The 15,060-nt window shown below is 39.9% G+C and overlaps 1 protein-coding gene across 1 annotated transcript; it reads left to right on the forward strand.

The window, feature by feature from the left end:
• The first annotated feature begins 74 nt into the window (after positions 1-74).
• Positions 75-12,850, forward strand: Kbtbd8 (kelch repeat and BTB domain containing 8). Its single transcript, XM_052174383.1, has 4 exons — positions 75-168; positions 712-922; positions 3,826-4,940; positions 9,705-12,850. Exons 1-4 carry the CDS (start codon positions 153-155, stop codon positions 10,166-10,168), a joined length of 1,806 nt encoding a protein of 601 aa, XP_052030343.1. The 5' UTR covers positions 75-152; the 3' UTR covers positions 10,169-12,850.
• The last annotated feature ends 2,210 nt before the right edge of the window (positions 12,851-15,060 follow it).

Here is a 15,060-nt window from a genome sequence, read left to right on the forward strand (position 1 = left end):
TCAAAGCCAGGTATTTCGAGGCTCGGGGAGGAGCCGACTTGGTCAGCCACCCTCATTGGCTAGGCAACGTTTGGTAGAGCCGGAACCCGGGAGCGAGCGAAACGCAATGACATTTCCTCTTTAAATAACCGGAGCCGGGGCCCCTTGGCGAAATGGCCGCGTCGGCAGGTGGGTAGCGTGGTGCGGCCGTCGGCAGTGTCGGAGGAGGGAAGCGGGAGCGCGGGCGCCGGCCACGACCTGAAGAGGTGGCCGTAAGGCGGGAGGGAAGGATGGAGAGACGGCGGGCGCGGAGGCGAGGATGAATGGGGAGTAGGGCGGTGGGTGGCGCGCCCGCCCGCCGAGGTGGGCGTCTGGGTACCGGCCGCCCGCGAGGCGGTTGAGGGGTGCTCTGGCTGTCGCCCTCGGTCGCGCTGCCCTCGGGAGGCGCTCGGCCCGCAGCCGAGTCCCCGCGCACCGCCGCCGCCGGCTCGGCTGGCTCGCCTCACACGCTCCCTCCGCGAGCGTGGCGGTCCGGGCTCGCCGGGCTCCCGAGGAGCGCGCCGGCCTGGGAACTTGTTCGCCCTTGTTGAGCTCTCTCGGCTCCCAGAGCCGATGTCGGCGGTCCTGTGCCTACACACGGGCGTTCGTGTAAGGGGTGGGGATGGGGGTGGGGAACCCACGATGCCGCATACTGGCTTCGAACTTATTGTGATTGTGCGATTTTTCTCCTAGATTTAAGTAAGTCTTCCCCAACACCGAATGGGATTCCATCCTCAGACACAGCCAACGATACCATGGATCCTTTCCATGCTTGCAGTATTCTTAAGCAACTCAAAACAATGTACGATGAAGGACAGTTGACAGACATTGTAGTGGAAGTGGATCACGGGAAAACATTTTCCTGTCATAGAAACGTTCTTGCTGCAATCAGCCCCTACTTCAGGTATGCCGACGGTAGAAACATTACTATGCGTACTCGACTCCGTTTCTCAACCCCAGTATTACCCACTTGGTTGTGATCATTTATGTCTGTCTTTTCAAGATTTCCAGAAATATCTCATGTTTTCTTCACTCTCTTTTCCTTTTACCATAAAATATTGAGAAGTGAAAGTTTTATTTAAACTTGGGTCTGAAAGCTAAGTTTTTATTCTAAGAACAGGTGATTGGAATAGGTTTTGTTTCAGGTGCTCGCGTCTAAAAGCCCTTCAGCATACATAAGTGGTTCGTGAATGGATAGGAAGACTGTCTTGTCAGCCACACTCTGGCTTCTGTCTTTTGAGGTGCTTATACATCCCACTGTAATGTTGCAGTCATTAGTTTCTGGTCCCTCTTTTTCAGAATGCTAGGTCAAATACAGTTACAGTCTGTTGAGGGCAGGAGTGGCTCCCATGATAATGAAATATGTGGTGATGTTTGTCTTGGAAGTCAGTCTGTACCTAATGAAGGGCTGTATTTTTCTTTTTAATTGATAGCTATGTAGGTAAATTATTCAACCCCTGAATTTAAAAGGAGCTCAAACATAGGAACATTTGATTTTTCAGTCAAGTGATAATATTAAACCTAAAATTTACATTATTGAAGTAAAAAGATACATAGTCTCTACTCCAAGATGGACCCTTGTATCTTCAACGTTCCTCATACTACATAGTAAAATTCCATGTAGTGAGGGCTGGAGAGATGGCTCAGTGGTTAAGAGCACTTACTGCTCCTGCAAAAGACTCAAATTTAGTTCTTAACACCCATATCAATCCATTCACAACTACCTGCAACTCTAATTACAGGGGACCTAATGCCCTTTTTCTAAACTCTGAAAACTCAGAGTGTGAACAATCCTCCACACCCACATATATGTACATAAATAAAAAGAACAAAATCTTAAGGGAAAAACAAGCCCCCATGTATTTGGTGGGGCCTTCAAAGGTATCTGCCCATTTTCCCATTTAGGATACTTTTCACAGTATAACAAAACAAGTTCAAAGTGATCTCAGTTCTTTTATCCCAGATACCACACCAATTCAATTATCTAGTAAGCACTTCAGATGCTTTTCAAAAAGAATAAAAACACATATCTTTTCTCATAGGACTTTAGGAAGAAAAACATTTGTTAAGGGTTTCCTAGAATGGTTGGATATGGGAGTGCATGCCTTTAATCCCAGCACGCTGGGAGCCAGCAGCAGGGGCATCTCTGAATCTGAGGCCAGCCTAGTCTACAGTTAGTTCCAGGACAATCAGTGCTATATGAAAAGACCTTGTCTCAAAATAATAACAATAAAAGTTTCTTTAGAATGAAACCTTACAGAAAGGTAATGATGTTTACAAGTAAGTCATACTTAAAAGTCCAAGTATTTTATCTGTTTAATGTTTTGGAAAGAAGGTTTCAAAAATATACTCATTTAAAACAAGAATACAAACCAGATTGTCTTAACTACAGTGTGTGCCCAGGTTGCTGTGGAGTTTACTCTTGTTCAGGATGCTGTGAATGTCTCTCGCTTTCACCCCAGTCTTCCACTGATTGGAAACCTATGCACTGCACCCATCTAAGAAGCTCAGGCTTGAGGTTGTTTGGTGGGGAATTTAAGAATAATTTCCAAAGAATCAGTGATATGTTAAATGTTAAACTCTTCAGAAAAAAAGCATATTAACCCTACTATAACTTTTTTGTATGGATATAAATAGGTAAAATACAGGAACTTTAACTGAGAAAATGAAGTATATATATTAAGGAAGGGTTTTCAAAGTGTCCAAGAGTAAGGAAAGTGGTCTTTTAAAAGGTATAGGTGAAAAGTATGGACCTTTGAAAAATGCTGTGCTCTTTCTGAGGTGAAATTTACTTTGTCCACACAAGATAGCTTTCTCTGGGCCATCTTAGACTGGCTTGTTGTGCTTAGGACTCCTTTTGCTATCTTGATGGTATATTGAACTTTTTTCTGAGACATGACAATATAAGGTCCATTATCCATGAGGCAATTTAACTAGAAGCTTGGATTGGTGCTACAAGAACAATCAGATCTGAAATATATCACTTATGGTTTCTCCTTCCACTTCCATAGCTAGCAACATATAAGTACAGACTCTTGCCGCTCTGCATCCCCCAGTTCTTTTTTTTTTTTTTTAAACAGGGCTGAGGACCGAACCCAGGGCCTTGCGCTTGCTAGGCAAGCACTCTACCACTGAGCTAAATCCCCAACCCCCATCCCTCAGTTCTTATGTGGACTCTCTGGAGAGACTGAGAAGCCCAGTTAGCACAAGATCTAATTAACAGATGCCTATATGAATCTTAGTAATTTTATGTGCCCAGAGGGATTTTTACAAGAAAGTGAAGTACAATTGTCAAGGAATGTCAAGGCAAGTGGCTGTCTGGATTAGGGCGATAAATTCCAGGGATGTTACTGAAGGATGTAGGAGTCGGGGAGTTATAGAAGTACTTGAAAGATAGTGTGACTTCAGAGTTTGCTTATTTAGGCTCACTCCAGTCAGAGTTACTGGCAATCAAGGATATTTTCCAGCCTTGATAAGAAGGACCACCATTCCAAAAGACTCTCCATGACTTGTTGCAGAGAGAGACAGACAGAGAGAAGGGGGAGGGGGCATCACAGGGCCCTTTCATTAGCTATAATTGCCCAGATGACTTCCACTTGAAGCAATCTGCCAGTTTAGGTTGTGTGTTTTTAAGTCCTTTGGCATAAGATGGAATGGCCCTGAGAACAAAGCTTTTGGGATTAACTGGATTAACTAAGTCTTTGTGCTAGATCATCAGTTTTCAGAAGGACTTGTATGTGCAATGACTGTATACGTCTAAAAATTTCCATTTACAGTACATACAAAATATTAATCTTTTTTTCTTAGATCCATGTTCACTAGCGGCCTTACAGAAAGTACTCAGAAAGAAGTTCGAATCATCGGTGTTGAAGCTGAATCAATGGATTTAGTATTGAATTATGCCTATACCTCGAGAGTTATTCTGACAGAGGCCAATGTTCAAGCCTTGTTCACTACAGCTAGCATCTTCCAAATTCCTTCCATACAAGACCAATGTGCTAAGTATATGATTAGTCATTTGGATCCACAGAATTCTATTGGAGTCTTTATCTTTGCTGATCATTATGGTCATCAGGAACTTGGCGATCGATCAAAAGAATACATCCGTAAAAAGTTTCTGTGTGTCACCAAAGAACAAGAGTTTCTTCAGTTGACAAAAGACCAACTCATAAGCATACTAGATAGTGACGATTTAAATGTAGACCGGGAAGAACATGTTTATGAAAGCATTATAAGGTGGTTTGAACATGAGCAGAATGAAAGAGAAGTACACCTTCCAGAAATTTTTGCCAAATGTATACGTTTTCCTCTAATGGAAGATACATTTATCGAGAAAATTCCTCCTCAGTTTGCACAGGCCATAGTCAAAAGTTGTGGAGAAAAGGGACCCTCCAACACCAATGGCTGTACACAGAGGCTTGGAATGACTGCTTCTGAAATGATCATATGTTTTGATGCTGCACATAAACACTCAGGAAAGAAGCAAACAGTGCCTTGCCTAGATATAGTCACAGGAAGAGTGTTTAAACTATGCAAACCACCAAATGACCTAAGAGAAGTTGGGATTCTTGTATCACCAGATAATGACATATACATTGCAGGAGGGTACAGGCCAAGCAGCAGTGAGGTGTCCATCGATCATAAAGCAGAAAATGATTTTTGGATGTATGACCATTCCACCAACAGATGGCTTTCCAAGCCCTCCTTGCTTCGGGCCAGAATAGGCTGCAAACTAGTATATTGCTGTGGTAAAATGTATGCAATTGGAGGACGTGTTTACGAAGGTGATGGAAGAAATTCACTGAAGTCTGTGGAGTGTTACGATAGCAGAGAGAATTGCTGGATGACCGTTTGTGCCATGCCAGTTGCAATGGAGTTTCATAATGCTGTGGAGCACAAAGAGAAAATCTATGTTTTACAGGGTAAGTGGCAAAAGGATTCTTTATCAAAGGGTTATATGACAAGGGTGGTTTACTTCATAATAGCAAAGCAGGTAACACTTCCTAACCATAAACTATGCTAGAACATGCTCTTAGAAAATCAAGGCCAAAAACATTTATAATCTTAAACTACTTCTAAGTTACTGAAATGGTTGGTTCTCTGTTTTTGAGTTATGTTTGGATCTCAAAAGTATTTTTAAAAGCAAAATAAGCAATACTTTATTACTTATTGACTATTTCAGAGCATATTCTTTTTTTTTTTTTTCCCCCTGAGACAGTGTTTCTCTGTGTAGCCCTGGCTGTCCTGGAACTCACTCTGTAGACCAGACTGGCCTCGAACTCAGAAATCCACCTGTCTCTGCCTCCCAAGTGCTGGGACTATAGGCGTGCGCCACCACTCCTGGCTTCAGAGCATTTTTTAAAAAAAAGATTTATTTATTATATGTAAGTACACTGTAGCTGTCTTCAGAGACCAGAAGAGGGCATCAGATCTCTTTATGGATGGTTGTGAGCCACCATGTGGATGTGGGATTTGAACTCATAACCTTTGGAAGAACAGTCAGTGCTCTTACCCGCTGAGCCATCTCTCCAGCCCCAGAGCATTTTCAAATAAACAAAAACGGCTAATCACACCTGGCTACTTTTACTCTTCAATAATATAATCAGGAGATGTGGCAACTACTTTTTTTTGGAACTTACTGAATGAGTTTACTGGAGTCACACTATCCATTTACCGAGGAGCTTTGTTTTTCTTCCAAGATTTTTTTTTTTTATATGTGTGAACATTTTGCCTGCATTTATGTCTGTGCACAAGGTGCATGCAGTGCTCAGAGAGGCCAAAATAGGGTGTTGGATCACTTGGAACTGTAGTTATAGACAGTTGTAAACTGTTGTGTGGGTTCTGGAAACTGAACCCAGGTCCTCTAGAAGAGCAGAGCCCTAAGTGCTTTTAAACACTGAGGTATATTTCCAGTTCTACCAGGCTTTTGTTTGTTTGTTTTAAATGTTAAGTATGTGAGCATTTTGTCTGAATGTATATATACTGCATGCATACTTGGTGACTGCAGAAACCAAAAGAGGGATACCCTGGAACTAGAGTTATAGATGATTGGTTGTGAGCTGTTCTGTGAATACTGAGATTTGAACTTGAGTCCACTAAAAGAACTGCTAGTGCTCTTAGCTGCTGACCCACTTTCCGGTGCTCACAAAGGGTTTTAATAGTTATGAAACTTAATTACAAAGGCTTGAAATTATGTTCTTTAGATTTTAGCTTTTTAAAAATTGTATGTATATGAGTGTGCAGTTCTGGAAACATTAGACAGTAACATTGGGTCTTTTTCTATTGTTGGCCACCTTATTTTTTGAGACAGGCTCTCACTGAAATGGAGCTTGCCAATTGAGTTGACTGGCTTGCCTTCAGGTCCCTCAGGAATCTGACTTTCTCTGCTTTCTCTCTGCTGTGGTTATAGAGGTGTGCCACCGTGCCCTGCTTTTTCGTGGATCCTATGGATCTGAACTCAGATCCTCGTGGTTAAATTGCAAGCACTTTACCTGCTGAGCTATCCCCCTGCCCCTTTACATTTTTTTGTAAATGTTTTAGTTGCTGGGATTTTGACTGCAGTGTAGGTAATTCTAAAATCCTTATTCATTTACCCTGTTTCTTTATGGATTATATTCATATATTTCCTTATATGACTACTTTAATAAATCAGGAACAGCTCTTTTGCTCCCTTCTCTTGCTACTTCCTTATCCTCTTTACCCTCTTTCCCCATTCCCCATTCCCCTCTCCTCTCCATGTGCTGTGCTCATGGGCAGCCTCTACTCCTCTCTCCCCATGCCCTGAATAAACTCTTGTTCTATAGTAAAATCAATCAAGCAATCAATCAGGAACAATGTAGGTTTTCATGAAGATATACATGATTATTTTTAAGCCCTATCCCATTTTTAAAAATGTTATTTGCTCTTAAAATTGACTTAAAATTTCTCAGAGAAGTCTGGATATGTTTGATTTAAATTACTTATTAATTCTGTAGAACTAATTAAGGTGTAGTACTATCTGGTACTGTGTTTTAGTTAAATGAAAGCATGCCATGGTTTGGGTTTATCTTTGCAAAATATAAGGATGGGTGTATAATTCATTCAATATGCTTATGTCATCCAGTGTGATGAAGTGTGTGCTGCTTTTCTCTTCCCTCCCCCTCCCCCTTTCTCTGTGTATGTGTGTTACTGGAAAAAATAGTTTAAAAAGATAATTTTAAGGCTCCTCATTGGAGTGTGCGAGCTGTATATTAATGCAAATACTGTAGCAAAACAGTAATAACTTGATAGAACTTAAGCACCAGAGCAAATAATTTGTAACCGGAAGTTGTATTTTATATAAGAAAAATCTGAGGAAGTTTTTAAAATCACTTATCATTGGTTTTAGTTTATTAAAGAGAATTTGAGAATTTTTAAGTCAACTTTTCTGTATAAGAAATTTGTAGAGAACTGGGACATATAAAATGTCTTAACTGCCATTTTCTTTATTATGAATACTATGATATGTTACAGTAGAAAGAGAAGGTAGTATGTAAAGCAAAAGTTAGGGCTTAAAGTAAAATGTCACTCTTAAGTTGGCAATTTAATTTATAGATGAGAATATCCTTAATTTAGAATAGTTTAAAGGGAAGCTTTATGTAGAATCCTTTCTAACCTACAAAGCCTCCTTACGTATATAACCTGATAACTGTTGAAGAAGGTTATGTCTTAAAGATTGAACCTCCTTAATGTAAAAAGCCAAAATGTTTTGAAATTTAAGACATGAGTGGTTGAACCCTTCTGTGGATTCTCGAAGAGGTTCCTGAGGGGTGGAGTGAGGACCTAGGGGCAAGAGACACAAGAAATGGAGACAAGAGAGCATTCTATCAAGTCTCGTTTAATGCAGGGTCACATAGCCATTATATGGTAAAGCATTTGGCAGCAAAAAAAATAAAACTAGGGAGAAAACAGGTGCTGGTGAGGATGTGGAGAAAGAGGAACACTCCTCCACTGCTAGTGGGGTATAACCACTCCAGAAATCAGTCTGGCCATTCCTCAGAAAACTGGACATGATATTACAGGAGGACCCACACACACACACACACTATACCACTCCTGGGTATATACCCAGAGGATTCCCCACCATGTAATAAGGACACATGCTCCACTATGTTCATAGCAGCCCTATTTATAATAGCCAGAAGCTGGAAAGAACCCAGATGTCCCTCAATGGAGGAATGGATTCAGAAAATGTGGTATATTTACACTATGGAATGCTACTCAGCTATTAAGAATAATGAATTCATGAAATTCTTAGGCAAGTGGGTGGAACTGGAGAATGTCATCCTGAGTGAGGCGACCCAATCACAAAAGAACACACATGGTATGCAGTCACTGATAAGCGGATATTAGCCCAGAAGCTCGGAATACCCAAGAAACAATCAAATGATGCCCAAGAAGAAGGAAGGAGAGGCCCCTGGTCCTGGAAAGGCTCAGTGCAGCAGTGTAGGGGAATACCAGGACAGGGAAATAGGAATGGGGTAATTGGAACAGTGGGAGGAAATAGGGCTTATGGGACTTTCGGGGAGGGGGATCCAGGAAAGAGGAAATCATTTGAAATGTAAAGAATATATCGGAAAAAAAAATAAAACTAGGATGTGGTGAACAACCAGCAAAGATAAACAACCTGACCTTTACAGAGAATCTAAAGTATATGTCAGCACACTGTGTCTCATCAAGAGCTCAGGGTACAGTCAGCAGCAACAGTTCCAGACTGAGCAAACCACTTTCTGTGACTAATGCCCTCACCTTGACCCTGCTCAGGCCTGAGAAAGACATGCCTGACTCCAGTAGTCTCCTACAAGTGGTTCTACATTCCATACCTGGCCTTATATAAGAGGTCATAGTCTAAACTTGGGCACTAAAGGTACTGTAGTAATTCATGTTTTAATTTAGTAATCCCTGTGTGTGTGTGTGTATGTAGATACTCTAAAATCTGAAACACTAAAGAGTCTCAAGCACTTCAGATAAAGTACATTCAACCTGTTCTGCCTGTAACTGCTGAAGTATAAATTTGATCTGCCCTAAAATTGATAACTGTTATCACTAAGATTATTCAATGTTCCCATTAAGCTGGACATAGCTGCCATACTTATAATTCCAGCTCTCTTAAGGGTAAGGTTGGAGAATTTCAAAGTTAAGATCAGCCCGAGTTCAGGCTGGAGACCTTATCAAAAAGCAAAGCAATGTCATATCATTAGCAAGATCTTGTCAATATTCACAGTTTTAATTCTTATACGCATTTTCCTATTGACAGTCTGGCTCAGCACACACACCTTTTTATTGTTGGTTTTAGAATAGTGACTAACTCAATATCAATTCCACAAATTGTTTTGAAATTTATCTTTGCTTTATAACAACATTCACATAAATACATGAGTGATCCACAAGCACAAATCTAAAAAAAATCCATGTTATTTTCTAATCAAGTACCACACATGCATGTTATGTATTTTTAATGGGTAAGTTGTATGTGTTCATGCTGCCAGCCTTACTCCTCCCAGGTCACACATCCTAGTCTAGTGTAGGTTGAATGTAATATTACTGTTATTTTGTATATTCTAGGAAGCAAGTATTTGGAAAATGTAGTCTTTAGAGGTTGGAATTAAGATGCAACCAAACATGAAAATTTACATATTTGTTTCCCTTTTCTTTTTTTTTTTTTTTAGGAGAATTTTTTCTCTTCTATGAGCCTCAAAAAGACTACTGGGGATTTTTAACCCCCATGACTGTGCCTAGAATCCAGGGCTTAGCAGCTGTGTACAAAGACTCCATCTACTACATAGCTGGGACCTGTGGAAATCATCAGCGTGTGTTTACTGTTGAAGCCTATGATATTGAGCTAAATAAATGGACTCGTAAAAAGGACTTTCCATGTGATCAGTCTATAAATCCATACCTTAAGCTGGTACTTTTCCAGAATAAACTCCACTTATTTGTGCGAGCTACTCAAGTGACTGTTGAAGAACATATTTTCAGAACCAGCAGGAAAAATTCTCTTTACCAATACGATGACATTGCTGACCAGTGGATGAAAGTGTATGAGACCCCAGATCGGCTGTGGGACCTCGGCCGCCATTTTGAGTGTGCGGTGGCTAAACTTTATCCTCAGTGTCTTCAGAAAGTTCTTTAATAAGTAGCAGGCCAAAGCACGTCCCTGGCATCTCATACTAAGGAAGCTTGTTTAGGAAATGCTGTCAACATTGAATAGAGCTAATAGAGTTTTGTATTCAGAAATGGGTGCTTATAAAGATTGTGGTGTGCGAAGGATTTTGCTTTTACCTTCATGATATTTTCATTTCAGTCAGGAAAGGTAACAAAGTGCAATTATCAGCATTTTTCCACCCCTGGCATAAAATTATCATCCTAGAATTTTGTGATAAATAGTTGCTGAGAAACCAGGTGAATTCAAGACAACTATGCACTCTTGAAAAGCAGAATATTCCTGAGTAGAGACATCCAAACTGGTTAACGTGACTTTTTATTTTAAATACGGGTAACAATATGAGGCAATATCATTTTATTTAGCTGTGATCTCTCTTAACACAGAGAAGCACTAACTTAGATCCTCAGTCTTACTATTTATATCTATTTACATATATATTTTTGTGTACTGTTTTTAAGTGTATGAGATTTAAATGTGCTGTCAGTAGATTGAAGGGAAACTCAGTTCTTAGAATGAACTTTTAGTCAGATTATTTCATATTTCTCATGTAACTTTTAAGTTAAGCTACAAGGTTAAAGTGGCAGTTTTCTGTCCATAACTTTTTCAAGTGCTAACACTGTCTCATTTTTTAAAATCCCAGAAAGGGCTCAGATTTGCAGGTGACTGGTGCTCGTATAAGTTAATTCATGTGTAGTTAGATCAACTTAAATGGTTTTTGAGTCTATGTTTATCTTTCAGGTTAGCATGCTAGTTCCAAGGTCATGGCACTTTACCCTGTGATTCCATGAGGTCTGCTATTTGTGATAGGATATGACCAATGGCTGTTGGTCTAACTGGATTCAGTTTTACAATTCCAAGTTTGCACTAACATGGGCTGTTTTGTTGCCCAAACTCTTTTTCCATCCTCTACCTTTCTAGTCATTGTTGGTATTGTGAAAGTTAACTAATAATGTGAAGTTTTAACACCTACTTATAAAATTCTGTTTTCTAGAAGCAAGAGTCTTGGAGTGATCTAATAATTCAGTGGCTTTTAAGGTTCATATTATGGTTACAACTTATATTTTTTGCACTCAACAGTGATGAATATTTTATGTTGAAACACTTGTAGCTGAAGGTGATCTAGAAGGAAGGACGAGTGAGTAAACAGTCATAGGTTTCTGTATTCTAGGTACTAAGGCTCTGTTCATATTGAACTGCTAAGTTTCTCACAGTTAGGAATATTAACATAAACTCCCTTTCACCTAAGGCAGTTATTTAGGTTGATAACATACTTGTTACTATGCCTACTATAACTGATAAAGAATATTACACAAGGCAGAGCCTGACCTCAGTCAGAACAAGTTTTGAAGAAAACTTGCAAGATTTGTATTGGAAAAAAGAATCTTGCACAAAGTGTAAGGTGATAGATACTGTGAAACAAATGGAAAACATTGCCTCTTGCATCACATACCTCCTTTTCCAGAAACTTTATAGACTGCTTTACAAAGGCCCTACGAGGAAAGAGTTCTCTGAAGCAGTTCAAGTGGACAGCATTCACAGAATGAGTATGTGTCCTCCACAGCTGGATGTGTGGCTTCTCCTAATCTCTTTGTAAACTTTGTCAGCCAATATTTTTTTAACCTCTCGAGTTTGTCTTGTGGGATTTTTTTTTTCATGCTGTTTTAGGGTTATTTCTGTGAATTTTTCAAATTACATTATAGTTTTGTATTGCTAATGAGAGGGAAGAGAATTTTTACAAGAGATATCCATGTAATTTATTTTTGAAAGCTTTGTTGAGTATCTAAGATTTCCTGCCACTTTGACAATCTCTGTATTTAGAAAAATTCATTACTTGAATACATGATGTAGAACATTGAGTTAGCAATGTACATGTACTGTACGATATGTAAGAAAACAATACACTGTGGTTAATTCTATACTAGATTTATTCTGTTGATCTGTACAACAGTTGGTCCTTTTGTCATAACTGTGTCTATTGAGAGAATCATTTAAGAATAGTGTATCAAAGCCAAGTTTTAGAATTTGCTATGGGAGTAGAATATATATTGAATTTTGTATGAACTATTTGTTTACATTACATAGCTGGGATATTTTGCCACTTTTAAGATGATTTCAGAAAAGGTCCTAGGAAACTAAGATTAGTGCTTTGTGTGGGTTTATGTGTAGAAATTTAAGGTACATTTTCATAGTCCAAATATAAGTAAAAGGCACAATGGCTACAGCAGAATTCAAAGTTCTAACAAATGCCAGTCCCACTTTAACTATGTTTTCTGCATTTGAATGTACACAGCACTTTTCCTATATAGTTCTATACAAAGAAAACTGAACTAGGTGTAACTGTTGTAGGATTGAAGAAATCATTATTTATGTCTGTCTGTGTTTCTTGTTATCCTACAAAGTTGATGTGTAAACATCAAGTTGATTTCATTGGTGCATGAGGAAAAGTGGATGTTATCTGTAAGGAACCAGAGTCCCATGTGAAGCGTTTAAGATGGCATTCAATATTCAGTGCTCAGGTATGTAGTAAGTACTGTAGTCCTATGGGGCAAATGTGTAGATATTTTTAAACATTTTGCCGTAATTGCACAATTTTTGCATTTTTATCTGTCATTGTTTCTTGTAATAAAACCTTTTCTGATTGAACTGCCAGTGTTGTAAACTGATCTGAAGAATGAATTTTGCAAAATTAAAATTTGGTGAAAATCACAAACTATCTCATGTCATGGTAGAATGAAATAATATTTTAACCAGATATCTGACTTGTGGCATAAAATGAACTAGTTAGTATTACCAATTACTCCTTTATTCTAATCTAGCCTAAAATGTCCTCGGTGTCGTCTTATATCCCATCCCAGGAAATTCTGTTGCTTTCTCTGGAGCATCCTCATCCTCTTCATGTTACCCTAGTCTAAGCCTGTTCTGTCTGTGTGCAATTGCCACTGCAAGGGATTTCCTCCTATTTAGCACCCTTGAGCCATGATCTGTTTTTCTCCACACAGTTGAGTGGTTCTGGAGTCAGGGTTTTCCTGTTCCTGCTCAGATCTGATGGTATCTTACTTCCATATGAGAGTTAAGCTCCTTACCAATATTATCTGCTACCCAGTATTCTTTTGGGCCTCATTGTAACTTCTTGAACTTAACTAGATTGTAGCCTCATTAACCATGTTGTACTTCAGACATGTCAAGTATCTCCAACATCAGGGCCTTTAACCTTGCCATGTTATTAGTCAGAGAAGACCTTATAATTACCCCTTACAATAAAATAACACCTTCCTGGCCTGGAGAAATGGCTCGATTGTTAAAGAGCACTGTCTGCTCTTCTAGGGGACTGAGGTTCAATTCCTAGCACCTCCATAGAAGCTTAGAACTGTAACTTATATCCAGGTGTTATGGCCTCCTGGGGTATGAGATGCACATGTGAACATAAATACAGTGTAGAGATATATCCAGGCAAACAGATGAAGAAAGTTTTAGAAGTTTAATTAAAATATCAACTTGCTAGAGAAATTGTTAATGATCATTCTCTTTTCCAGGTCCTTCCCCTCCCATTCTGTCTGTCTCTTCCTGCTATTATTTCACACATCTTTCCCCTTCTGAAAATATGAAGTCAAGGATTTTGTTTTATTTGCTATTGCCTTTTTTTTTATTATTAAATTTATTCCCGTTATATCCTGATACCAGCCCTTCCTATCCTCCTAATACCTCCTCCCACAAGTCCTTCCCCATTACTCTGTCCCCTTTTGAGAAGGAGAAGCCCCCCTCTGGGTGCCATCCCCCAACACACACACTTCAAGTCACTGTGAGACAAGGTACATCCTCTCCCACTGAGGCCAGACAAGGTGGTCCAATTATGGGTATGGGATCCATAGGCAGGTAGGCAGGCAGGCAGCAGACTCAAGTTTGGGGGATCCACTGAAGACCAAGCTGCTCATCTCAACATAAGTGCAGGGGCCTAGTACTCACTCTGGTTGGTGATTCAGTCTCTGGGAGTGCCAAGGGTCCAGGGTCACTTGGTCTTCCTGTGGAGTCCCTTATGTCCTCTTTGGGTCTCAATCTTTATCCCAACTCTTCATTAAGACTCCCTGAGCTCTATGTAATGTTTAGGTGTGAGGCTCTGCATCTCTTTCCATTGGCTGCTGGTAGAGCCTCTCAGGACAGTTATGCTAATTGAGTATTGTTAATAGTATCAGAGATTGGTTCTTGCTCATGGGATGGGTCTCAATTTGGGCCAGTCACTGGTTGGCCATTCCCTCAGTCTGTTCTATATTTGTCCCTCCATATCTTGTAGGTAGGACACATTTTGGGTCAAAGGCTTTGTGGGTGGGTTGCTGTTCTGTCCTTCCACTGAGAGTCCTGCCTTGATACAGGAAGTGACCACTTCAGGATCTATATTCCCCACTGCAAAGAAGCTAAGCCAGAGTCTCCATCTTAGGCACTCTGGGGCCTCTGTTCATCCCAGATTTCTGGCACATCCTAGAGATTGCCTCCCACTCAAGCTGATCTTCCATCTCTCTCCTCTGCTCCCCCTGCACTTGCTCCCCTCCCCATTCCCTCTTCCACCCAGTTCTCTCATTCCATTTATTTTCTGTATCTACTTTGTTTCCCCTTTTGATAGTTATGTTTTTATTCTAACTAGAACTTCAAGTACTGTATTGGAAAGATAAGGGAAAGCTTTGTCCCTGGTTTAAGGGGAAATGTTTCAAGGTTCTCTCCATTTAATTTGATGCTGGCTATCAGCTTGCTGTATAATGCCTTTATTGTGTTTAGGTAGGTCCCTTGTATCCTTGCTCTCTCCAAGACTTTTAACATGAACGGGGTGTTAGATTTTGTCAAATGCTTTTTCAGCATCTGGTGAAATT

This window comes from Apodemus sylvaticus, chromosome 2 (assembly GCF_947179515.1).
Source record: "Apodemus sylvaticus chromosome 2, mApoSyl1.1, whole genome shotgun sequence".
Classification (NCBI taxonomy): domain Eukaryota; kingdom Metazoa; phylum Chordata; class Mammalia; order Rodentia; family Muridae; genus Apodemus; species Apodemus sylvaticus.